The sequence below is a fragment of the Grammomys surdaster genome, unplaced genomic scaffold (genome assembly GCF_004785775.1).
Source record: "Grammomys surdaster isolate TR1022 unplaced genomic scaffold, NIH_TR_1.0 255, whole genome shotgun sequence".
Lineage (NCBI taxonomy): Eukaryota > Metazoa > Chordata > Mammalia > Rodentia > Muridae > Grammomys > Grammomys surdaster.
This window is the reverse complement of record NW_021604696.1, coordinates 6926868-6952972: the sequence shown is the minus strand read 5'-3', so window position 1 is coordinate 6952972 and position 26105 is coordinate 6926868. Positions and strand designations below refer to the sequence as shown.

The following is a 26105-nucleotide window of genomic DNA, read 5'->3' as shown; positions in this document are numbered from 1 at the left end:
GCCTCTGTATCCATTTCGGCTTTCCCATTGTTTTAGATTAAATTTGTTCTTTGACATTTGCATCCCTGTAAGCAGTGCATTCTGGTTACTCTCACTCACTGCTGTCCATCCTGTGCTCCCCTCAACCCCATCTTTGTTCTTACAGATCCTTTAATTCTTGTGTTTTAAGGCCTAGTATGTTTAAGGCCATATCTCTGAGCACAGGTTTGGATGCCTTCACTGGCACGGTACGGGGTCGGCACTGCTTCTTATGGCCGTCTCCTTCCTTTTTCTACACCATATCATCACTTACCTACTGGAATGATGACAGGCCCTAATAACATTGTCAGGTGGCGTGCCTAATGTCATCACTTTCCTACCATAATGATGGCAGGCCCCATGCTGTCAGGTAGCATGCCTGACCATAGTTCACTCATTTTATGTTCAAGGGAAACCAAGGTTTAGGAGACGTGCCCAAGATCCTATGACTTTATGGCCTGGGACTGACCTAGAGTTCCTGTCTTACTCCAGGTGTGAGCATCTGCATTGCACTATGGGTTGGGTTAGTTTTCTGTTTTCAGACAGGTCTCACTATGTATCTCAGCCTGCTCTGTACCATTACTGCGGCTCATAATACATTTCTAACTCGTGTCTAACTAAATGATTCAGATTCTGAGAGAACCTCACACTGTAACCCATGGCTGGCCTGGAACTCACTTATAGACTAGACCTGATGATTTCTTCCTTCAGCCTCCCAAGCATGCAAACTACCACACCTGACAAAACTCTGAGAAGACATTCCTGTAGCTTATAGTAAAGGCAGGAAAGTAAAAGTTTCAGTCAGATCAGGCAGTACAGAACACAGTCTTACTAAGGTGGCACCTGTTGCTCTCAACCAGAATCCAGCCTGACTGCGATTCCTGCAGAGCCTGATGCTGAGTGCTGTGTGTAGTGAGTACATCTCGTGCCACCTTTGCTCGGCTCATAGAAATTGTTAATGTGGTAGTAAAACTTGCCAAACTCAAAAGCTGTCAAAATCTTGTCTTCCTTACTTTATAGAAGTAAGGAAAATGGCGTGCACAGAAGGTAACTTCTTTAGTAGTCAGTTGTTAGAACAGGAGTCTAACCAGCCATCTTCACACCATGCCTGTTGTCAGGATGTTTCCATAGCACAAGACAGCTACAGTTTCTCAGATGCACCCTTGGATTACCATTTGCCACATGAGGGCGAGAACTCGTAATCCCTTAGCTTGTGGTTAGCCCTTGCCCGTTTGGCAAGGCTATCAAGATTTACTATATACAATAGTTGAGGAAGACCAAAGGATTCCTGAGATGGGCAGGGACTCGGGGAAATGTGTATCACAACAGGGAGTTTTTATTAAGATAGGATGTGCTGGCTGCCCATTTTATATATCGCTCCATTCCAACTGATCAATGCTCCTCCCACCGTTCCTTTGAAATACAAGGTGAAGTCATGAAACATTTCCCCATTTATGAGCATTAATCCCCTCCTAACCTAACTCCTGAGCAAGTGAAGCTGAGCAAGGAAAGACATAAGGGAAGACGACCCAGCTCTGTGTGTATGTTTATCATAATCCTACAGTAATAAGCAGAAGTAAGACAGGTATTGGCAGTGCACACCGCTAATCCCAGCACTTAGGAAGCAGAGGCAGGTGGATCTGTGTGAGTTTAAGAGTTCAATGCCAGCTACTCTACAGAGTGAGGTCTAGGACAGCCAAGGTTTAACAGAGAAATCCTGTCCTACACATTCCCACCCCCAAAAAGGACATTGGAGTATAGCTCTAGCACCTTCATGGTGGAACATGCACTGTGTGTGTGGGGGGGGAGGGGGCGGTAAATTAGACATCTAAATTAGGGACTTAAAGAAGTCTAGAATTGCATTCACTTATTTTTAAAGAGTCATTTGTGAGCTGTAGTTCCTATATAGGTACATAAAATGTGATAAGAGGTTTGTACAGTAAATCAATATGACTATACCACCCAGCTTAAACGATAAGAGCAGGTACACGCCACCACTGACAGAAGTACACCTCAAGTTCTCTTTCAGTCAGTGGCCTCAGAAGTCAACCACTATGCTGAAATTTGTGGCAGTTTCCTTTCCTTTAGCTGTAACCATCTGAGCTTTAAGGTGTGAATGCTATAGTTTCACTTGTGGTTTCAAGGCCATGGGATTTGTACTGCTTTTGGCTTTTTCTCAGATTATGTTTCTAAAATTTTCTGTGTAAATAAAAACTTGTTTTGATTGCAGGTTCCACGGGTATGGGTGGGCTCAATTCAAAGATCCTTTCTGTGGTTAGAGATACTTTAGTTGCTTCTAGTTTTCAGCTATTAATTATGAATAAAGCTTTCTCTTAGTAAATATGCACATTTCTCATAGAGTAAGCTACAGCTCGTAGGTTATGTGTCTTCAGCTAAAATGTTGTTTCACGTTTTATTCTGCATGTATGTTTGTGTGGGTGTATGTGGAAGTCAGGACAGCTAGTGGGAGCTTGTGCTGTTTCTGCTGTGTGTTTCAGGTGGTCTTGATGGTAGATGTCTTTACTTGCCAAGCCATATATGTCTTTGGTATTACTAGATAGTGACAGTAGTTTTCCAATTTACAATCCTATTGTCAAGAATTCCTCGATTTACATTTAAAGACCTTGGCACAGCCCACTAGAAGCATCCCTCCCCTCCCCACCCTATGTTGTCACTGTTCTTACTTAATGGGTTATTCTTAGGTAATTGTGACTTCAAATAAACAGAAATTCTTTATCCATGAAGTTTAACTTGTCAGCCTTTTGTTACATTAGTATGTCTTATGTCTGGCTAAAGAACCAGATTATGTGGTTGAGAAGAGAGCTCAGTTGATAAAGTGCTTTCATAGCAAACATCAGAACCCAGGTTAGATCCCCAGCACCCACATGAGGAAGTTGAGCATGGTGGCATGCATTGTAATCTCAGAGCTGGAGAAGTAGAGACAGAAGGATCCCCGGGGCTCCTTGGCCAGCCAGCCTAGCCTATTAGTGAGCTCCAAGTCCAGGTAAGAGACTTTATCTCAAAAACCAAGTGAACAACTTCCTAGAAGTAACACCCAGCACTGACCCTTGGCCCCAGCATGCAACTGTGAGCCTACACACATATGCACTTGCACACACATGTGCTCATCCATCCATCCACGAGCATACTGTGGGTGATCTTACATTTAGAATTTCGTTGGGCTGCTCTCCTTAGGTACAGCTGCAGTCCCTAAAATAACCTTCAGCGGAGACGGAGGGCAGAGCTCCCTTGTTGCTTGTTCAGTTGTTTCGTGTCCTTTGCCAGGTGTCCTGCAGTACTTTGTTACCCACTGCAGCGACATGTCTCCTGGTTAGCTGCTGATTCATGCCAGAGCTGGTTTTCTGGGCTCTAGCATCCTGAGCCTGTTTGTCTTTACAACTACACTTTTGAAAGTTTTGATTCTCATTTCCTTCCTCTTAGATGTGCTTCTTGGTAACCATGTCTTTGTTGCCCTAAAGTCCTGTGCCTTCCATGTGCACTTGTAAACTCTGTGTGCACTGTTAGGGTGTTTCTTAGGATTACACTGGATCTGAAGATCAGTTTGGAGAGAATTAAAACTCTTTGTGGGAAATCAAGTCAGTATATACTGTACAGAATAGTAATAGCACCTTGACAAATACAGTGTGCAGAACATTCTACTAGTGCTAAGGGGCAGATCACAGGAAACTACTAACACCTTCTTCCTTACTCCTGAGTCTTGGGGTGAATCATTCCTGTAGGGCACTCACTCAGTTACTATGGTGGTGGATTATGTGCACAGAGAGGCTGTCTCTAGGCTTCCTGTCAGCAGTAGGAGCTAAGCTTCCAGCTCAGCCAGCACTACTCTCCCTCCTGTGAATGAGCTTCTTGGACAACCAACTAGCATATCTGAAGCTTCCTACAGATGCAGCTCCAAATTACACTTGACTGCAACACAAAGACATGAGTGAGAACTAGCAACTGGGGTCCATCGGCCCCAGAATGAGCAATAATAGTAAATTGCCCTAAGCCACTATGCTTCAGAAGGCTAACATTGCAGCAGTAGATAACCAGAGCCCTGCTGTGATCTGAAACCTGCCTGCTTTGCACTCAGTTTTTCCCATTGTTTCAGAAATCCCCTTTTCTATATGTGTGTAATGAGACCCCAGTCAAAGCTCTGCACACCAGAGCTTGGTAGAGAGCTTTCTTTTTGGTAGATGAACCCACAAAAGTGAGGTGTCCTGATGATAAAAAGCACAGGTCTGTGTTCAGGACACTATTCCTTTAGAGTCAAACTGAAATTGTTCAGTGGAGTGTTGTTCTGAGCTGCGTGAGCTGTTCTGGTGAATAAGCAAACCAGGAGACTATGGACAGCCTTGCATTTATAGCTGGTTTATCAGAAGTACAGGTGGCCTGAGGTCCCCAAAGTGCACAACTGTGTATGGAGTGTGGGCACAGTCATCATCTGGATTCTCATCTGATCCTGGGTGCTTAGATAATACTCAAGGATAGTATTCGAGTCCACCAGGAATAGTATTTCCATCATGTCTCATGTGAAGATACGTTACATGATGCTGTCTTAGGAAAGACTGTCATATGTAGAGATTTAGTGGCTTTGGAAGTGAAGCAAGCGTAAAACCAGTGGCAGAGTGGCTTGGCCTGTGGGTTGTAGGTGATCATCTCTGAACAGTCTTGGGAGTGAGCTCTCTGTTCTGTTAGGGAAAGGGAAGGGAGAAGGAGCTAGGATCGACTTTTATGAAGGCTGAGAATATTCACCTCTATAAAGAGATGTGTAAAAGTTTACAGAAAGTTGGAAAGCATAGAATTTGCCTAGACATGCTTTATTTTTTGTTGTTTTTGCTCTGGAAATCAGTCTAAGTGTCTTGTGTATGCTGGACAAACACGTTGTTGCTGAGCTATAGCACTGGCCTCTCAATTCTTAAGTGAATGTAATAGGCTCACGTAAGCAGCTTAATGTACAGAAATCAGTAAATTAACAACCAAGTAGGCAACTAGTGAGTGATAGAACCGAGCCTTCCTCTAAAGCTTCCCTCTTAGCCACTGTGCTGTGCTCATAGACCAGAGAGACGTGCTCTGTATCCCACTACCCAGATGTGATGCAGACTGATCCCTGGATTCATTTCTATGGTGCTTATTCGCTCTAAGCATAGTTTTGTTTTCTCACACTATAGGCAATTTTACAACATAGCGATTAATTTTATATCACAGTAGCCATTCTTCATCAAGTCAGGGGCCACAGAAGATACTCATAATTGGTGTGACAGCTGAACACTTTGAATTATAATGCAAGAAGATGTTACTACAGATAAAAAATTAAGGGGGCTGGTTGATGGCTTAGTCAGAAAAGTGCCTGCTCTGCCTAAGGACATGAACTGGGATTCTAAGACACCCAGGCATGATGCACATGTACCCGGAGCCCTGGGGGTAGGGGAAATGGATCCTTGGAGTTCACTAGCCACTTAGTCTTGTCAAATTTGTGAGCCCCAGATTCTGTGAGAAGAGACCCTTGTCTGAAGAAATAAGGTGCAAAATAAGAGAGAAAAACACCCAACATTGACCTGTGCTACACATACACATGTTTATGTGTGTGTGCACACACAAATACAAATGAAAACTATAATTGGAAATGTATCATAAAGTTCAGGAAAATTTACGTTTTGAGCCAAGTAATTCATTGTTTGGGGAGTAGAGGGAAGACTGCCCTGTGCACTTTAGAGTGGTCATTAGTGTCTTTGTCCACTTGATGGTAATAGTGCATGCTTTGTGACAATTAAAACATCTCTAAAGGTCTAGGGAAGTAGTTTAGTGGTGGTGATGGCCTAGCTTGTGCAGGGCCCTGGGTTCCGCCCTGTACATGAAAAAAGCCCCTAGACCTTACTCTCAGCCCACAGGGATCCCTGTGACCTTGCTGGGAGGTTGAGCTATCGTGAGTTGCATGTATGAGAACTGATAGTGCCTGAGAGCACATTACATAAGTGCTCATGCAGAGGCCAGTGTGGTTGATTGAAATAGTCTGTTTTCCTCTTGTGAATCCTGTTGAGAGATGGGGAGCCGTCTAAAAAGTTGTGTTCAAATTGGTCTGGAATTGGCAGCCCAGTAGTGAGCACTGCATACATGTGGTGTGAATTGCAGGTGGGAAGGAGTCTGATGGCCTCTTCTGGGTAGGCAGGACAGAAAGATAACCTGGGTTCACTTGGGATTACCATGTTGACTTTTTCTGATTCTGGGAACTTTCTTTGAAACACTAGTGGCAGTCATTTGTGATAGATGGCTGACATGATAGATAGTTTCTAGGACCCAGAATTCTCCTGCTATGCTCTGTCGTGGAATATAATGGGCCAAATGTCCCTTCCCTCAGCTGTTAAAATCTGATTATTCTCTGTAGAGCTGTACTCTTCAATGAAGTAATCATCTTTTCATGGTCGTGGACCATTTACGTTTTTCCCTCACATGTGTGGAGGTGTACCACTTGCATGCTTCATGCCATGCAGGTCAAAAGTGGGCATCAGATCCCTCCAGACTGGAGTTAGGGCTGGTTATGAAACCACCATATGGGTTCTGGAAATTGAGCTGAAGTCCTCAGCAGGAACAAGTGCTCTTGACCTCTGAGCTATTTTCTCCAGCCTCTGCTTTCCTGGAGTGAATTTCCAATTCTTGTTCTTGTTTACATTTCAGTTCCCACCCTCTTTCTTTTCACTGCTGTGTGAGAGAAACTGTCCCATTATGAAACCCCTCCTGGTGGAATTACTTTTGCCCCACATCTTGTGTCTGTTCATCCTGACAGGACTTGTTTGTGGTTAAGCTCTAGCTTCTGACACTTTTAAAGTAGATTTTGTCGTTCAGTGTATTGAAGGCGAGTTTGGTTTCTTCCACCTAATTTTTACACTTTCTGTTGTGCTGCCCCGTGTTTAGGCCCGATGTTAAGATACACCTAAAAGACAAGTTTAAGCTTTTATTTCTCAAATTACCTCAGAATCAAAATAGCATTTACTATAATCATCTCCTTTCAGCACTTGGGAAACAGTGTCTGCCTGCTCTGAGAGTTTATTATAGCTAAATGATTGTTCTGTTGTGTCTGCCCTGTACTTCAATAAGAAGCATTTATTTGTTCTTCTAATCTTATTTCTTATTGAATATCAGATAATTCTTCATAAGATGTTGTCTTAGGGTTTCTAAGACACCATGAACAAGGCAACTCTTAACAGGAAACATTTAATTGGGGGCTAGCTTACAGTTTCAGAGTTTCAGTCCTTCGTTATCCTCATGCTGGGACATGGCAGTATGCAGGCAGATGTGGGGCTGGAGAAGGAGCCCAGAGGTCTACTTCCTGATCCTCAAGCAGCAGGAGACTGTGCCACACGGACTGTAGCTTGAGCTTCCGAGACCTCAAACCCCAGCGCAACAGTGACACACTTCCTCCAATAAGGCCACGCCTATTCCAAACATGCCACGCCTCCTAATAGTGCCACTCCCTGTGGCCAAGCGTTCAAAACCGTGAGTCTGTGGGGACATTCCTAGTCAAACTACCACAGATGGTTTCCTGGTTTGTAATTTATCGTCTTGAATAATTTTGCTTTTTGTCCTTGTATTCTTTTGCTATATTGTCTTTATGATGTTTTATTCCTTAAAAAGTGCACAGGGTAATAGATTTCTTGAGCTTTGTTTGTGTTTATACAGGAGCAGGGCTCCTTATGCTCTGGATGTTTTGATCACCCTTTACTGAGCTCTGAACAGCACACAGTGTACATGTCTAAATTCCATGGATTGAAAAAGGTTGACATGCTGTTTTATACTGGGAGATCATAACTACAGTCCAATAGTGAGCATACCCAGCTCCCCTAAAAGTCTCCTGCACCCTTATTCTCTATCTCTAGGTGGCCTCAGTTCAGCATCCAGTCACCGGTTCCAACATAGTAACTTGAGATTTACTTATGATATCGTATATATCAATAATTTGTCTTATTGTTGCTGAGAAATAGTTTGTTGTCTTGGTGTGCTACAGTTTATATTCCTGCTTACATGTTATCAGAACTTTGGGTTGTTCTAGTAAAAACAAAAAGCTACTGTGAACATTCAAATACAAGCCACTGTATAGATAAATGCTTTATTTCTAGAAGTTCTGTAGAGCTGGTATATTTTCTTACACATTTCTTTGTGAGATTAATTTATGTACATTGTATAAAATAAGGTAAAGGTTCCTGTTTCCTCACTACATCATCTGGTTGTTCTGTCTGTTGAGAAGACATTCAGTTCTCTATTGAATGTCATTGACACCTTTGCTGAAAGGTGATTGTATACATGTCCATTTCTGGACTTGCTGAGTTTCATTAATCTATTTTTATGCCATTACTACTGTATTGTCTTAATTACTAAAGGTTTTTATATGTAGTAGACATAGAATTACCATTTTTAAGTATGCAGCTCAGCAGAGTTAAGTCTCCTTACACTATTCGAAAGTGACCTCCACCCATCATCTAACTTCAGAACCTCTTCCTTCCAAGCTGAGGTTCTTCACTGAGCAGTGGTTCCCAGTGCCTGGCATCTATGACTGTTCTGTCCATTACTGAGACTGTTGTACATGGGTTATGAAGGGATTCTCATGTAGAATATGTCTTTGAGAGTGGTTTATGTCCCTTAGCACATTGTATGTGGCTCTCAGGATCTGTACACTGCAGTGTGCTTTCTTTCCTTTCCTTTACAAAGCTGAAGAGCTCAGCGTCTGTGTAGACCACTCTTGGCTGTCTGTCCATCCCAGGCACTTCAGTTTTACCTTTTCACTGTTTTCAAAACAGCTGCTTTGAACCTGCATTCACACCATCTCTCTGAGTCTCGTTTGCAGGCTTGCCGCTTTATGGGATTTCTGTTGTTTATTTTTTGGTATTGGAGTTTGAGGTATATATATCCACAGACGAGATTTTTATATTGTGTAGTAAATCTGTTTAGCATTTTGGAGAGCCAATATACTTATTTTCACAGTAGCTTTGTATTTTATATTCCCAATACCAATTTTTTTCACATCCTTTCTGAGAGGGAGGGTGTGTGTGTGTGTCCCCGTCTGGTTTAGGTTTTTTGGTTTTGTTTTTTTTTTTTTTTGAGGCGGGAGTCCCACTGTATAGCCCAGGCTGGCTGTGAGCCTGAGCCTGTGATGATCTTCTTCAGTTGTGCTCGCCTTTTCTCCCTCCCCACCCCCCTTTTTTTTTTTTAACAAAAAACCCAACCAACCAGTAGCCACCTGACATGTAAGAGATGTGTTTACTTTCCAGTTCCACAATGAATTGTTGCCGAACATCTTTTCCTGGCCTTCTGGCAGTTGTATCTCTCTTGGAGAGTTGTCTTACCTGCTTTTTCCTCCATCCCACATTTTTAGTTTTGCCGGACACTGAACCCAGGACCTTGTGCATACGAGGCAGACATTCTACCAACTAATCTACATCCAGAGCACAAATGTTAGAAGTTCTTTATAAGTTCTGGGTATTAATCTCTTAATAGATACATGACTTGCAAATGTTTTCTCCCATTCTTGGGAGGAACTGTGTGGCTATAACTTTAATAATTAAAAGTTAAAAATATTTTCTTTAAATATAGAAAATTGAAGAATTTGATATCTATTCACAAACCACTCACTTAAACATTTTGCAATATTTTCTTATCTACATACACATATTCACACAAACTATATTATTAAAACATTAAAAAATTACACTTATACTTTACTTAGCACATACCTTCAAAAGAAGAAACATTTTTATCACATCTGCCTTATCTTCATACACATTTGCCAAACTACCACATACAAACAGTATTACTAGTGGAGAAAGTAATGACATGTACTGCTTTCCCGATTATAGTGAAGCAGCTAGCTCCTGGCTGCATTTATCAGTGGTGCTCCTTGGAGGGTTGGCATTTTTTGTCGTTGTTGGTATTTTTTTTTGAGACAAGGTTTCTCTATGTAGCCCTGGTGTAACGACCCATTCTGCCCCACGTTTGGGGGCCATTATGTCCCAGCCTGAGCTGCTGCTCCAGTTTGTGGGTCAGGGTCTAGCAAGAGAGAGAGTGGGGATGGAGGAGCAAGAGATGCGAAGAATGGAGACAAGACAGGGTGTGTGATCAAGTCCTATTTACTAAAAGGAAATCATGGGTATATGTAAGCACAAGCAGGGGAATGCAGCTGAAGTCACTTTGTCACGTGCAACTTGCAGCTGGGGGCATTAAACAACAAAACAAAATATGTGAGAAAAACAAGATGTTTATTGGAGTGTGCTCAGCTGTTGTAGGCTGTTGAAAACAAGTCTCTTGTCAGGGTATATGGCCTGAGATGGCTGCAAAGATGATAGCCACTTTCTGCTAGGACTTGGCTCCCAACAGGTCCCCCTTTTTAAATTTTCAAAAGGGAAGGCTGGGAAAACTTACGGAAACCATGCCTGCCTTAGGTCAGAACAAAGGACCCAAGCCTCCCTTTCCCGTCTTTGGATACTCAACAGCCATTGGTTGAGCTCCTGTCTTAGGATGGTGAGGCCTCCAAGTTAGGGGCAAGGGTCTTGAGGTGTTCTCTTACCCGGCATTGACTCTCCGGCTTAGCGTGTAAGTTAGAGTTAATCCGCGTCAGTCTTGATGACAGAGGTTTTAGAGTCCCCTACTTCCAGCCTGTAATAATGGACCTGTATGGGTTTCATTTGAATAGCGTCTATCTGTTGTCATACAACAGCCATCAGTCTGCTGAACAGCATGAACCCGAGAGACAAGAGACTTAACAATGCCTGAATGGTTGGTATAAAAGCAACACTCTTTAAGGGCAACAAACAACTCCCTCTGTTGGAGAAGTTAAAGGCCTAAGCCTTTTACCCACAAATTTTGAATAGAAGAAATTATACCAATGAAACCCTTGAATTTGCATCAGCTTAGTAACAATTATACAGATTTCTACCAATTGATTATGACTGTGTAATCAATTTTAGCTCTTCCTTTCTGTTCCAATAAAACCATTACTTTTCCCTAGAAAGACAGCCTAATATTAACCACCTCAGTCTCCAAGTCCAGAGAATTGGGGCGCCGACTCTTCATTAACTTCTTCAAGCTGAATATGGGCATTGAGATATTAGAAGAGGGGTGAGGGGAAGGGTAAATTGATAAGCCTCTGATGTCTGTCTTAACTGCATCCAGCTGGAAGTCCAGGACATCAGTGGACATGCAGGTGACAAGAAGATATATTCACCAAGGCTGTGTATTCTGTAATATATAAATCTCAAAACAAATTTTAGTATCAAGATAATTATTTTGTTTGATTCTCTGGAATCTAGTCTTCCGGAGGCCTACCTCTGTCATGTCTGATCCATATAATTCTGGAAGATATAACTACTACCTTAATGACCTCTTTGGAAAACACATAGAAAACCCTTTTTTCCCAAATCTGCCTATCCTTCAGCCAGTAACCAGAAAAGCCTTTACATTGACCTTTTATCCAGAGGAAAAATACAACTACACAACTCAGAATCACACCTATTTTGAAAGTTGAATCAATCTAATACAACTGATTAACACTATCTTTCTGTTCATCTCTCTGCCTAGAGCAACCTTCTATTTATTTATCTGTTTATCTCTCTTGACTCAAAGCAGCCTGCAATGTACTCCTTGTGTCTTTAAAACATTTTTCATCTGTTCCTGCTGACTTATTTCTTGCCCCATTTTCGTTACTATGACCTACTGGTCTCGACGCGGCAAGTTCCCACTGCGATCACCTTTGTTTCACTTCTGAATTATCAGCAGACCCTTCCAGTAACGTCCTTCACTGGGTCTCTTGTTCTTGCTGCCTCTCGTTGAGTGCCAGGACCAAGCCAGCTCTGTCAGTCAACAGGTTCTCCAGTGCAGGAGTGAGGATGCGCGCTTCCAATTCCCATGGTGTCCTTCACTGTATCCTGCTTATGGGAGCTCCAACATTGAGGCGCCACTCTGTAACTACCATTCTGCCCCACATTTGGGGGCAACTATGTCCCAGCCCGAGCTGCTGCTCCAGTCCGCGGGTCAGGGTCTAGCAAGAGAGAGTGGTGATGGAGACAAGACAGAGAGTCTGTTCAAGTCCCCTTTATTGAAAGGAAATCATGGGTGTATATATAAGCACAAGCAGGGAACTGCAGCTGAAGACACTTTACCATGTGTGCCTTGCAGCTGGGGGCATTAAACAATAAGATGTGTGAGGAAAACAAGATGTTTTTCAGAGTGTGCTCAGCTTTGAAAACAAGTCTCTTGTCAGGGTATGTGGCCTGAGATGGCTGCAAAGATGATAGCCGCTTTCTGCTAGGAGTTGGCTCCCAACACCCTGGCTGTTCTGGAACTCATTCTGTAGACCAGGCTGTCCTTGAATTCACAGAAATCCGCCTGCCTCTGCCTCTGGAGTGCTGAGACTAAAGGAATGAGCCACCACCACCCAGCTTCGTTCTTTCTTAATCACTGAGGTCTTTATGTCCTTTATCACTGAACTGTAGTAACTACCCCCCCCCCCCAGTCTTTCTTTCTCTCTAGGTCTCTAGTTAAGCCTCCAAAGTACTATCAGAATAATATCTTAGTCCTTAAGTCAGACCCAGACCATGTCTGTTGTCTCTTACTGTATCATAGACATATCCCTTGAGTTACATGTCGTGTACATGAGCTAAAAGCTGCTGTGGCTTCTTTTTTATGGTTAATTGATTGGTTGATTGATTTGTCTCTTGTACAATGCATCTCAACTACCACTTCCCCTCTTCCCCAGATCCCACTGCTCCTTAATTTCCCCTCAGAAGAGAGTGGGTCTCAGTGATATCAGCTGAACACAGTATAACAAGATTCAGTAAGACTAGGCACAAGCCCTTATATCAAGGCTGGAAAATAGTCCCAAGAGAAGGCAAAAGAATCAGAGACAGCTCGACTCTCACTGTTAGGAGTCTCACAAAAACCCAATTTAAATTACCACAGCATATATGCAGAGATCCTACAGCAGACCCATGTGGGCTCCGTGGTCACTGCTTTAGTCCGAATGAAACACTATGAGCCCTGCTTAGTTGATTCTGTGGGAGTTTTCTCTAGGTGTCCTCAACTCCTCTGGCTCCTACAATATCTCCTCTCCCCTTCTGAGTGGCTACCCGAGCTCCACCTAATCTTTGAGTGTGGGTTTCTGCATCTGCTCCCATCAGCTGCTGGAGGAAATTGTGGCTTCTTAACAAGGTGGATGTCTCCTGGCTCCTACCTTGCCTTGCAGCCTTATTTTGCAGTCTGTGTTTTGATATACCGTGTTCTTTCCTCTTTGACTATCTGTGTGGCTTCCATGTCGTAGTTGCTATCAGAGTTTAGTGTAAGCATCAGCTCTTCAGATGCACTTTCATCATGTATATCATATTGTGTATAATCCCTTTCGATAGTTCTGTAACCAGTTCTCAATGTCATTATGTTACTTAAATGGTCTGATTCCTACTGTACCTTCAGCTCCATAATGGCAGCAGCCATAGATACCAGCACCTCACTGCCAGTTGGGAGGAAGGGAACACTCTGGGGGCTCATGACCTGACATGAAGAGATTGTAAAGGAGACTTCCCTACAGGATTTGTATTGTTTGCCAAATATAAGGAAACCAATAACATTAGTTTGTGATGTGCTTAAAATTGAACCAAATTATTCTCTCATTCTAATTGCATAGGGTGACCTATTATTTTATGTGATTTGAGACTGGGTCTAACCTGAAAATCAAGCATGGGAATGGGCTGAAAATAAAGACACAATAAACTATATTGATGTTTCTTCTGTCTGTAATGTGAAGTGTTGGCTTTAGCAGGTTTATTCTTGTTTCCTTCCTTTTACAGACTGAGACAACACTTGGCCTCAGCTCATATCAGCAGAAAAGGTAAGTAGGACTCAACATGCAGCAACATGCAAACATGCGTCCATCCCTCAGCGTCCTGCACCCCTCCAGCTCACTCCTGGATTACTTTCTGATGAACACACAACGTTGTATTATAAAGACATTTTGTTGTGCGTTTCTTTTCATTTTGTTGTTTTGCTTGATTTGGGCCAGGATCTTACTGTGTGACTCTGGCTGGCCTGGAACTGTCTATGTAGACAAGGTTATCCTCAGACTTACATAAATCTACGTGCCTCTGCCCCCCAAGTGCTGGGATTAATGGAGTGCAAAACCACACCTGGCTTTATGCCAAGTCTTTCTAAATACGGTGTTTGGAAAACCAAGTGTAAATGAATTCTCATGTGGTGCAGTAATATAGCACATTACTCTGGAATAGTCAAAGGCTGTAACAAAGACCTAGAGTAATTGCCTGGCAAAGAGAAAAGGTTTGTTTGACTCACAGTTTTGAAAATTGCGCTCAAAGCACAGCATGGCAACATCAACTTTTTCAGAGAATTAGAGATGAAGAAAGGACTGGGGTCCCACAGGCTCATTTGAGGTCATGTTCCTAATGACAGAAAGCCTTCTCATTAAATCCAACTTACTACAGAGTTTCTCTGGGGATCAAGCTCCCCAAACATGGGCCTTTTATGGACATGTAAGATTTAAACTGTAGGTCTGTCCCTGTCATATATAAAGGGTCTTTACTCAGACAGAGGTACCCCCTGTCTTGCAAGAGTATCATCAGGTTTGTAAGTCCTTAGTGAGCTCTAGGACTGACACATCCAGAACCAACATAGACAGGCACACCCTTACTCCAGCAGATTGGAAATTAGCCTGTACTGGTTTACAGTTATGGAGATGATATTATCTGGAGAGCTGGCTCAGTGTAACCATTAAGAGCTCCACTCATGAAACAGTCCTCGGATCGAATTTAAAAGTATTTGATAACATTCGCACCATCTTTTAAAAATTATTTTAAAAGTTAACTATTCTCTATGGGAAGTGGGACGTGTGGAGGCGTGGGTGTAGGTGTGCACGTGTGGAAGCCAGAGGATAAGTCTTCTCGAGCTGGATCTCAGCCTCCACCTTGTGGAAGCAAGGTCTGTCTGTTTCTGCTGCACAGTGTACTCCAAGCTAACTGTCCCATAAAGTTTTCAAACTATTCTCCTGCCTCCAGCTCACAGTTTATTATAGGAATGCTAGGGTTACAGCTGCGCAACAGTGCTCTGGCCTTTTTCTTCTATGTGGGCAGAAAAGTCAGGTCTTCAGACTTATGTTGCAAGGGCTTTTACAGGCTGAACAATCTCCCCAGCACTGTGTGTGTGTGTGTGTGTGTGTGTGTGTGTGTGTGTGTGTGTGTGTGTGTGTGTGTTGTCTCCCTCAGTTATACCTCGGGTGTGGAGATGGGTTCTCTTACTGAAGCTGCAGTTCACAGACTTGGCTAGACAGGCCAGCCAGCAAGGCCCAGTGATGGTCTCTGTAGCTTCCCATGCTAGGGTTCCAGGTTTGTGCCCCTACACTGCGGTGGGTCTTCTGCTCTGTCACCCTCTACCTTATTTTCTTAAGACAAGGTCTCTTACTGAGTCTAGAGCTTAGGGCTGTCAACCAGTAAGCCCCAGTGATACTCCTGTCTCTCCTGAGGTTACAGGTACAAACCACCATGCCCAGCTTTCTCTGTGCCTTTTGAGGATCTGACCTCAGGTCCACTGTGTTTATGCAGCTGGTCCTCATCCTAGCCCTTGACATGTAATCCTTGTGAAGTTTTGTCAGTTGTCACATTAATGTCTTCCCTTGTGTTTACTTTCCTGACTCTTAAATTGAATAAATGATTTATCTTATCTTTATAAATGTCTTTATAAAAAACAAAGCAAATTAAAAGAAGCAGTGTCTACCTATTTAGCCTAGACCAATCTCCAACTCATTTATAATGGACAGTAGTAAGCCCATATATAGAAGCTGAAAGTATAAAATACGCGGAATAAAGTATCAGTCTTTCATTAGAATTATTTGCAACCTGGGCAAGCTTTTCTTAAGATACCAAGAATGTGTACCATAAAAGAAAAATGATAAATTAGAGTTCATCAAAGTTAAAAAAAATTTGCTGTTCAAGATCCAACTGCTAAAAAGACAAGAGGCTGTGGTGTCTGTGCCAGAGTCTCAGAATGTCCATAATACACAGGCAGCCTCATAACTCAGACAGCATCTCTGTCTAAAAGAGGTTAGAACAGACTGTTTAAAAAAAGTCAAGTAGTTTGATAAATAAATGGGAAGGTATTTGATATCATTAATATCATTAGTTAGTGGAATCCATATCAAAACTAAAATGTGTCTGATATGTATCCAGTATTATTCAGGGAGAAAGTCCTGCTCATCTATTGTAAAAGTCATATTGGTAACTACTTAACTGTCGGTGGTTATAAAATGTCTATCTGCCTCTCCCCCATCTGTTTTGTAGTGATCTTTGTGAGTCAGCATACAAAATAGTGCTGCCAGATGTGAGAGACTGCGTTTATGAGTTTGGATTTCTCAGCTTTGTACTATACATAATGAATCAGATTCCGAAGATGGGCACTCGTAATTTGCATTTCTGTAGGAATTCTATGTGTTTAGGTTCAAGTGTACCACACTTTTTTTTTTTTTAATGCTGTGTCCAGGTAGCACCTCCCCCATTCCCCACCCCCCACGCCCCAACCACCGCTGTAATTTCTACATCCATGAGGCTGAGGCATGAAGAGAAGAGATCTGGGGCTATCCTAACTATAGAATAAGACCCTATTGCAAAGCCTTCCCCATACTGAGTCAGAGTACCTTTTGTTTAGTTAGCAGTTGATTCTAAGCAATCATCTGTAGAATTCCTAACTTAACACCTCAGCACCGAGAGAGTCCTGTAGATTTCATTTGGAAGTAATCTATCTACTTATCTTTGGCCCAACTGGTAACCAAACAGTAGAGTTCATTTCTCCAGAACTTCATTGTTTGCTAGCTTGAGATCAGAAAAGTCTGCATTTCTGTGTCTCCACATCTGGAGGGAGGTATGTTCCTGTGTAAAAGAGAGGGAGAGAGGGAGAGAGGGAGAGGTGGAGAGACAGAGAGAGACACAGGGTATGTATGTATGTATGTATGTATGTATGTATGTATGTATGTATGTGTATGTATGTATGTGTTTATGTGCATATGTGTATATGTGAAGGCCAGAAGACAGCCTTAGATGTTGTTTCTCAGGCATCACCCACTGCCCTGTAGTTAGCCAATTAGTCTAGGACCAGCAAGCCCCTGGGATCTGTCTTTTCTGTTTCCCTAGTATTGATATTACAAGTGTGCTCCACCATGCCAGACTCTTTTCATATGGGTGCTGGCGTGTGAACTGAAGTCCTTGTGCTTGCTAGGCAAGCATTTTACTAAGATATCGCCCCAGTCCTGCAAATAATTTTTCATAAAAATTGAGAAGACAGTTGTATTGATAATTCAGAGCAAAGAATTGCTGAAGAAAGCAAAAAAGCTATGACAATATCTCAGATTGGCTTTCATTGAAATTGGCAAAGGGATATAAACCATTTGTCATGTTGTCTATCCCATCAATTTATTTTTTCGGCATCATTTCTAACATTTGCACTCTGTTAATAGAGTATTAAGTGGTGTCTTGTCATAGGTAAATAAACATGGTAGAATCATTTTATCAGTTGCAGATAACATGACAGCTGTGTTAGTGCATTTTTAGTTTTTTTAAACAATGCAATATTTGTGCCTGTTTGTGTCGACCCATTTGAAATTATTCCTGCTGTTGTCTTGAAAATACACATTTGTGAAGGACTCATCTTCCACTCCACTTCCTCCTTTCTCGTTTGTGGCTATTCTGTCAATCCCATTAACAGTTGTCAGGTGCTGCTCCTGCTGCGTTTAGCACAGGCAGCTTTAGCACAGGGCATTAAAACCTCCTCCTAAGGAGGTGCCAGGAAAGGAAGAGAACATGCTCCTTGCAGATGATTTGTCTACAGTGATTGTCCAGGTTTGGGCAGCACATGTGGAAACCATTGGAAAGCTGAGGCCAAGGCTCCTGTAGTGGGACCAGACCTTGGCAGGAAGTTCTTTTATATAAGCAGTCACCCGGGTGTCCTGCTATTGCTTAGATTGCATCTAGGTAAGACACCGTATTTAAATACTCTTGAACATCTTCCACACAGCCCGGTCTTCTTTTAGTCTACTACCCACAGGTTATCAAAGTCTGTCAGTCATCCTTGATTCCTCTCACAGCCCTGAGTCCATCTTGTTTTTAAGACAGGCTCTCTCATTGGTCAGAAAGTTATCAAGTAGTCTGGACTAACTAACTAGAGAGCCTTAAGGATCTGCTGGCATTGTTGCCTCTAGGCTTGCAACCATACCCAGAAGTGTTTGGTTTTTGGGTTTTTTTTTTTTTTCTTTTCAATGTGGGTTTTACACCCAGCTTGTATCCTCACACTTAACTGAAATATCACCTACCTCTTCCCAGATTCCCGTTCTCTTAAATGCTTTCTTGTGGCAGAAGTCAAGCATCTGACAGTGATTTACAGAATTAAAGAGCTGCTTCTCACACTTTTTCTTTTTCTTTCCAGCATTTCTCTGTACCGGGGTAATTGCAGGCCCATACGATTCGAACCACCCATGCTGGATTTCCATGAGCAGTAAGTAACCTGGAGCTCCATGTACTTAGTTTTACTTGTATTTCTCCTGCCCTTTGCTGTGTTAGCTGTGTGAGGAAGCTAAATGCACGTGTGCTCAAGCCTTAACAAAGCAAATGATGCTGAAGCCCTTTGAAACTAGAAAACTGTATCTGTTAAGAACCTGACAGTATCAACTTTGAAAGTCTGAACATTGCCCACACGCTACACTTTGGTCAGAGGATCCTAGCATGAGAAGGCATTCACCTTGAAGCCTCATCTGATAAGCATTTTGTCTCTGGTGTTTACAGTCCACCTTATTGACACTTTGCATGACACTTTGCATCAGCTCTTAAAGTGTGTGTGTCAGCATGTCACCAGTAGTATGGTCACCAACCTCATGAAAGGTCATTGCCAATACCACAGATACATCTGAGCCAGTTGCCTCCTGCTTAGGGACTATGGTTTCACACATCTCAGATACTCAAGGAAAGACAATTGTTTGCCCTGTTGGGCTCAGATGCAGTGGGTGAGGAGGCATTTTATGTCTTACCTGGTACAGAAGAATTTTCAAAGGCTCCAGAGCAAGCTGTAGATTAGTGTCTGCACCAGGAGAGCACATGGGCTAGGGTTTGGTTCTGTGTGTTTGCTCGCATTTGGTAGAGTGCTTTACACGGGTATGGGCAGACTGCAGATTTATCTTGATTTTCGTCACCAACTTAAGCAATTGTCTATGCTATAAGCCCCTTCTAAATGAAGTTTAAATGTCCTACATATTCTTGTGGATTTAATTACTCTTCTGCCCTTGGGAATATGGGTCCATCCTCCCTCCTTCCCTCCCTCTCTCCCTCTCTCCCTCTCTCCCTCTCTCCCTCTCTCCCTCTCTCCCTCCCTCCCTCCCTCCCTCCCTTCCCTCCTTCCTTCCTTCCTTCCTTCCATCTTCCCTCCCTCCCTTCCTCCCTTCCTTCCTTCTATCTTCCCTCCCTCCCTCCCTTCCTCCCTTCCTTCCTTCCTTCTATCCTCCCTCCCTTCCTCCCTCTCTCCTTCCCTCCCTTCCTTCCTTCCTTCCTTCCTTCCTTCTATCCTCCCTCCTTCCCTCCCTTCCTCCCTCCTTCCCTCCCTTTCTTCCTTCCTCCTATCCTCCCTCCCTTCCTCCCTCTCTCCCTTCCTTCCTTCCTTCCTTCCTTCCTTCCTTCCTTCCTCCCTTCCTCCCTTCCTTCTATCCTCCCTCCCTTCCTCCCTCTCTCCTTCCCTCCCTTCCTTCCTTCCTTCCTTCTATCCTCCCTCCTTCCCTCCCTTCCTCCCTCCTTCCCTCCCTTTCTTCCTTCCTTCTATCCTTCCTCCCTCCCTCCCTCCCTCCCTCCCTCCCTCCCTTTCTTCCTTCCTTCCTTCCTTCCTTCCTTCCTTCCTGTCTTCCTGTTACTACTACAGTGAGTTTCTAAGCAAAAAGGCCACAGTTTGTGTTTTTAATTTTGAGACTGATAAATAAATCGCTAGTAGATATTAGACAATATATGCTTTGCTGAGTCAAAGGTTCTAGCTGTCTTTTATGGCGCTGTGTCCTCTGCCAGAGAAATACTCTGTGTTCCACCTTCTTAGACATTTTATTGTATCAGTGTTTAGGTCTCTTCTGGCTAAACAAGATTAGAGTGTTCTTTTGACACTGTCAATTTACTCAGCTGCTTTTGCTGTAAAACACACAGCAAGTTTAAGTGTCTTTTTCATAGTTTCAGATGTAGAAATCAGATCTATCATTTGTATTTTCTGAAGCATGGCTGGGTAGTTTGCCTGAGAATCAAAAGACACTTCGTAGCCTATTTTTTTCTGATGATAATATTCTTAAAGAGATTATGGGTTGGGGGACTTAGGCATGCAGAGAAAAGTGTGTGCACTTCAGAATCAGCCACTGTAGAAGTAAAATTGACTTCTGTGGTATTTAGTTTTAAAGACCATAACGTTCAGATAGAAAATAAATGTTACATTGTTCTGAGACAGGTTTAAGTACTGTTAGGACAGTAAATCTCAAGAGGAGGTAGGCTCTCCCAGAAGTAGTTCAGCAGTGAGGGCTCTGCCTTCATAAGTTATGCTGCTGACTCAGGGTACCTCCCACTCCCACACAGTACCTGCTGCCGTGTTAGGGCATGTCAGGAAGACCTTAACCAACACTTTGATTATGAACCCCCCATCCCCAGCCTCTCAGAAATAAAAGGAAGTAAGTTTATTTCTATCCATACATGCATAAACATATATACATATATTTAAATCTGTGTGTGCAGTTCTGTGTGTATCTATGCCATATGCTCATGTAGGCACAAAGAAAGTGTCAGATCCCCTGGAGCTGGAGTTAGAGTTGACTGTGAGCCACTCCTTTTAGGTTCTGGGAACTGAACTCAGGTCCCCAGGAGAGAGGAAATGCTCTTAATCACTCAGCTATTTCTCCAGCCCCTGTTCACACCCAGGGCCTTGTACCTGTGCTAATCAAAAATGTTACCACTGCATAGTGGAGGGGGGGCATACATCTCACAGGCCCAGAATTTATTTTTATTTTTTGTTTTGTTTTTCGAGACAGGGTTTCTCTGTATAGCCCTGGCTGTCCTAGAACTCATTCTGTAGACCAGGCTGGCCTCGAACTCAGAAATCTGCCTGCCTCTGCCTCTGCCTCCCAAGTGCTGGGATTAAAGGCGTGCGTCACCACCGCCCGGACAGAATTTCTATTCTTTATGAATTATGCGTCTGTTATAGCAGCACAAAATGCACTAAGACAAGCGCAGTGATAAGATTGCAAGAAGTACAAAGTTCTTAATTCAGTTACAGAATATATCATAATCTTATTTTAAATGAAAAATATTTAGTGAAAAGGGGTATATATTTGGTGTTTATCAATATGGTTAATAATTATTTTTTTAAAATAAAGGCTTTTCTTTCTCTAGTAAAATACCTTTGCATGTGTTCTTAAGCTAGATTGTTGAGCTCCGTGCCTCCACTATGGCTTTAGATAATCACAGTACTGTTCTGAGGTGTGCATGTGAGAGTGAAGAGGGGTGCTTTAGTCAACATCAGTGACTGCTCTTGAAACACTCTTTCAAAAGTTTTATCTAGTTGTGTGTTCTCCACTTGGTGGTTTGGTTTTGGTTGATGTGAGTATGTGTATGTTCACGTGTGTGGCTAGACATGGTGTCAGAGGTCAGCGCTGGGTGTCACCTTCCATTATTTCTAGACAGGAGGAATTCAGCTAGACTGGCTGACCAGCAAGCTCCTGGGATCTGTTTGTCTCCTGCCCAGCAGTGACATTACACTGACCTCAGTGCCTCATGCATGGGCAGCAAGAGCTGTACTGAACCAGCCTTCCCCCAGCCTTTCTTTTCTCTATCGAGGGCGTTTTATAAGTTTATTTCGAGATTTAAACAAAAAACAAAAAATCCCTTCAGTTATAGAAAAATATCTGAACTGAAACTAAAAGTTTGTGTCCTAATTATTTGTCTCTCAAGTCTGATTAATGTCCTACCTCCAGAATAGTAGAAATTGGGATGAAGTTAAGCAAGATTCTGAAAGGACAAGTGTAGTATGTTTGGAAGATGTTAGTTTCTGGATCATGTATTTCCTTAGGAAAAGAGGAGGCTGAAGCAGGATCAAAAGTTCAAAACCAAACTGAATCCTGTCACAAAAACCAGAGTAGTGAGGCTTTTCTGCATCTAGTAGGTTGTGACACTTTATAGATACCTCCTGCCAAGTTCATCCGTTAATCCCTCGGAGCTTGAGAAGGTTGGTAATCACCATTGTAAAACTGGGGTTTTGTTTACTGTACTAACTGGTATATAGTCACCATAATAAACTTATAAACAAAATACTTGTGAGGACAAGACATGAAGAGCTACCACAGTCTGACCACGTAGAACCTCTGCATTTGAACCATTATCTTTTATGGCCTTCTGAGCATTTATATTATGGAGTCCCAAAAACATAACCACATTTTATAAACATACTATCTTTTAACTTGGTTTTCAACTTAATATATTATGAACTTTTTCTGTTTCTTAATATTTGATGTGGTATTAGCATCAATTATATAGATATATTTGTTGAATTCATTTGCTGATTTTAATTGTTTGCATATTTTGTTTGCAAAAAATGCTGAAACTGGTGTGTTACATCCAATGTAACTCTTCCCTCAAGAGAGTTTCAATTAAAGGACATAAAGGATATTAAAATTAGCCTTTAATATCCTTTATGGCTAGAGAAGAATTTGATATCATGAGCTAGAGGCAGCTGGTGAGATAGTAAAGTCATCACTGACTGGAAAGGAAGCAGTTCTTATTGAGACTGGCCAAAGTCATAGAGAAGCCAAAAACTCATGAGCTAAGAAAAACTCTGTCAACTTCCTGAATATGGGTGGAAGGACAGATGAGCTTCAGCAGAGCACAAACAAGGCAGGTAATACAGTGAGGAAAACTATTAGAAGCACAGGAAAGGAGCTAATCCCAAGGACAGAGACCTGTGCTGAGTGGTACAAGGGCAGAGGAGCAGCACAGAGGAGCAGTGCTGTCTGTAGTCTGATGTGTGTGCCGCCAGCTCTCTACAGGTGGGGTCCTAACCTAGAGTGTGAGGGTGTAGGAAAGTGGATTCTTTCCAAGGAGGGTAAGATACAAGGGAGAACAGAGCATCATGAGTAGGATGCTCCCAGGCTGCCCTAGCCTGTGGACCAGGCGAGTGGACTGCAAGAAGACACCATCCTTGAACCACAAAGAGGACCCTACTAGAATCAGAATGTGCTGTCTCTCTATGCTCAGATCTTTTGGCACTGTAACAGTGAGCAAGACATGACTAGTGGTTATATATAATCCACTAAGTGTATAGCATTTTGTTATATTTTTCTTAAATTACATTACCTAACATATCGCTTTTCCATTATTTAAAACACATCTGCACCCAGTCTGAGAACATCAAATGGAGTGTGTTTTCTCTCATAAAGACAGAACTGGGGTTGCTCAAGGTAGGTCTTTGTGGGAAGATGGGGAAACATACATAGTGGAGTTAATTTGGAAAATCCGAATTTGCTGGGATCTTAAATGTATGTGCCTATATGTTTAGCTGGGGGTGGGGGGCGACATAGGAGAGATTTGGCTTACATGGCTATGGGAATGGGTTCAATACACATTGAGGAAGATGGTGACCAGCTAGAACTGTGAGGCAAGTGGAGCATCTTTTCCAGGCAGGCAGCAGGAGATCCTGAGCAAGGGAGTGCAATTGAAAGTCTAGTTGGTTTGAGAAAAGGGCCTAAGCTGTTCATGAAAGAAGGGATTTCGTAGTATTAGCAGACTCGCCTACAACGAGCTCCACTTTGATGGAAGTCAGCTGATGAGAATTTAATGACATCGCAGAGTCACTCCCAGCAGCACCTACATTAGTGTTTCAATAGCTTGGGAAGGTATGTTTGCTGCAGAATAGCTGTTGGCTCTCTTCCTATCTCCAAGCTGCAGGAGAGACTCTCAGAGGTGTCTGTAGTCTTGCACTCTCACGGATGAGAAAGGCACTAGAAAGGAATCCTGGGGACTGTAATTTCGTCAGCCTGGGTGGGTGTTAGCATCCAGCCACTGTATGGGTATAGACATCAAGAGTCCTACATTTAGTGCTCTTGTCTCTAAAAATGGATGCTCTGTTGCTTAAAATACTTTGTTTAGCAGTTTAGAGCCGAGGTCCTTATGAGACAAAAGTAGCCTCATGTCAAGAAACAGTTACGTTTTCACTGTAGAAAGTTATTCCTAAGTGCCTTCAGGAAGTAGCCAGTTACTAGGTCACATCCTCTTTGAGTTACTTCTTTTCCTCTACTCTTAGAAACATAGACATCGTTTGTTAATCAGAATTCTTCCTTCATTGATCTATTTTCTTTCTGTCTCCGAACATTCCTGCATGTCTTAAGTGGTACTAAGTAGGAAACGTGAGGTCAGAGCTGTAGACCACTGTAGACAGCTGCTGCTGGCTGCCTGCCTGCCTTGCCTGTGGACACCTGCCTGCCCCCAGCAACCCCGCCCCACGTTTTTGTTGATACACGTTCAGTTTTCTTTTCAGTTGTTCAACCCTTAGGCAAAGTGAGCACGACCCTGGCTCAGGATGTGTCTATCCTCAATTAGAGTCAGTTTACAGGTAGATAGGACAGATCTAAGGAGTTCTGGGGGAGGATTTTTTTTTCCCTCCATACGGTTAATGTATAGAAGTAGTACTCTTCTTCGGGCTTGGTGGGGAATTGGTGGCAGGGTGATATGGCAACCATCCTGTTACCAGTGAGCAGTATGTGGCAGGATAGAGGCAGAATGTTGTGTCTCAGAGCAGAGAAATGGAAGGACTGTGCCCTGGGCAGTGTGTAGCCATGCTGAGCTTACAAACCCCAGTGCCTGTGCTGGCTGGGGCCTTTAGTTAGGACACCAGGGTTGTGTCCCTGGTACTTTGTGGAGCACATGTCTCCCTTCCTCCTGCCCCTTCCGTTGTCTGCAGCCAGCCGCGTGAGCACACATCTGCATACTTACCCTAGCTGAGACCTGCCAGGAGCTCCTTTCCCTTCTCTCTCATACCTCTGGCACAAGCCTGTGAGTCTCAGTCTGATGTCCCCTCCTCACCACTGAGGCATCTGGGTTACTTCCTTGGAGCACTCACATCTCCAGTCCATCAGGAGGAAGGTTTCTACCAAGTTTATGTATGCTCTCCCACAGCCCTCATTGCTCTCCTACCTCCTCTTGGCTCAGGCCCTTGTTATTTGAAAACTAAGACTATTGCTACATATATGGTATTTACTGACTTATGATCCTTGCTGTCAACAAATTATAATGTTGAAATTTGATCATGAGTCCAGGGAGATGGCTCAGAGGGTAGAAGCATCTACCGCCATGCCTGATGACCTAAGTTCAATTTCTGCTGTCCACATGGTGGGAGGAGAGAACAGACTCCCAAAAGTTGTCCTCTGACCTCTACATTCATGCCTACATGTACACACAGGAGAGGGATAATGCATGTGATTAAAATTTTTATAAACTTGATCACTTGATCAAAAAAGTCCTTTATTGGTTCCTGTTGTCTTATGATAAATGCTAACTTTCTTTGTTTCCTATTCCACATATAGAGAAAGCTGCAGGCTGTGTCCTGAAGTCGGTGCAGTCTTTCTAACTCTGAAATGTTGTACATACCTTGAAAATAAACTCCTTCTTTTGTTTTTTAAAGTGTGTGTGTGTGTGCGCGTGTGCGTGTGCGTGTGCGTGTGCATGTGTGTGTGTGTGTGTGTGTACATACATATATATGTACGTATACATGAGTACAGGTGTCCATGGAATTCAGAGACCAGATCTCTGGAACCGGAGTTACAGGCACTTGTGAGCCATCTGGCCTGGTTGTTAGAAACCAAACTCTAGTCCTCTGGAAGCAGTAAATGCTCTTAACCATTGAGCCATCTCTCCAGGGACCCCAAAAGCAATGTTTCTTACACATAGAAAGAAAACAAATGATGATCATACACTGAACAGGAGTAGCAGCTGTTCATTGTATGTCTGTGTGTGTGTGTGTGTCTGTGTGTGTCTGTGTCTGTGTGTGTCTCTGTCTGT

At 42.9% G+C, this 26105-nt stretch overlaps 1 protein-coding gene across 1 annotated transcript in view; it reads left to right on the top strand.

Moving 5' to 3' along the window:
• Positions 1-26105, top strand: part of Tmem131 (transmembrane protein 131) — a 147774-nt gene that overhangs the window by 50969 nt on the left and 70700 nt on the right. Inside the window, exons 3-4 of the mRNA XM_028775372.1 lie at positions 13845-13885; positions 18475-18543. Of these exons, the coding sequence (XP_028631205.1) occupies positions 13845-13885; positions 18475-18543 (110 nt within the window). The remainder of the gene's footprint in view (positions 1-13844; positions 13886-18474; positions 18544-26105) is intronic.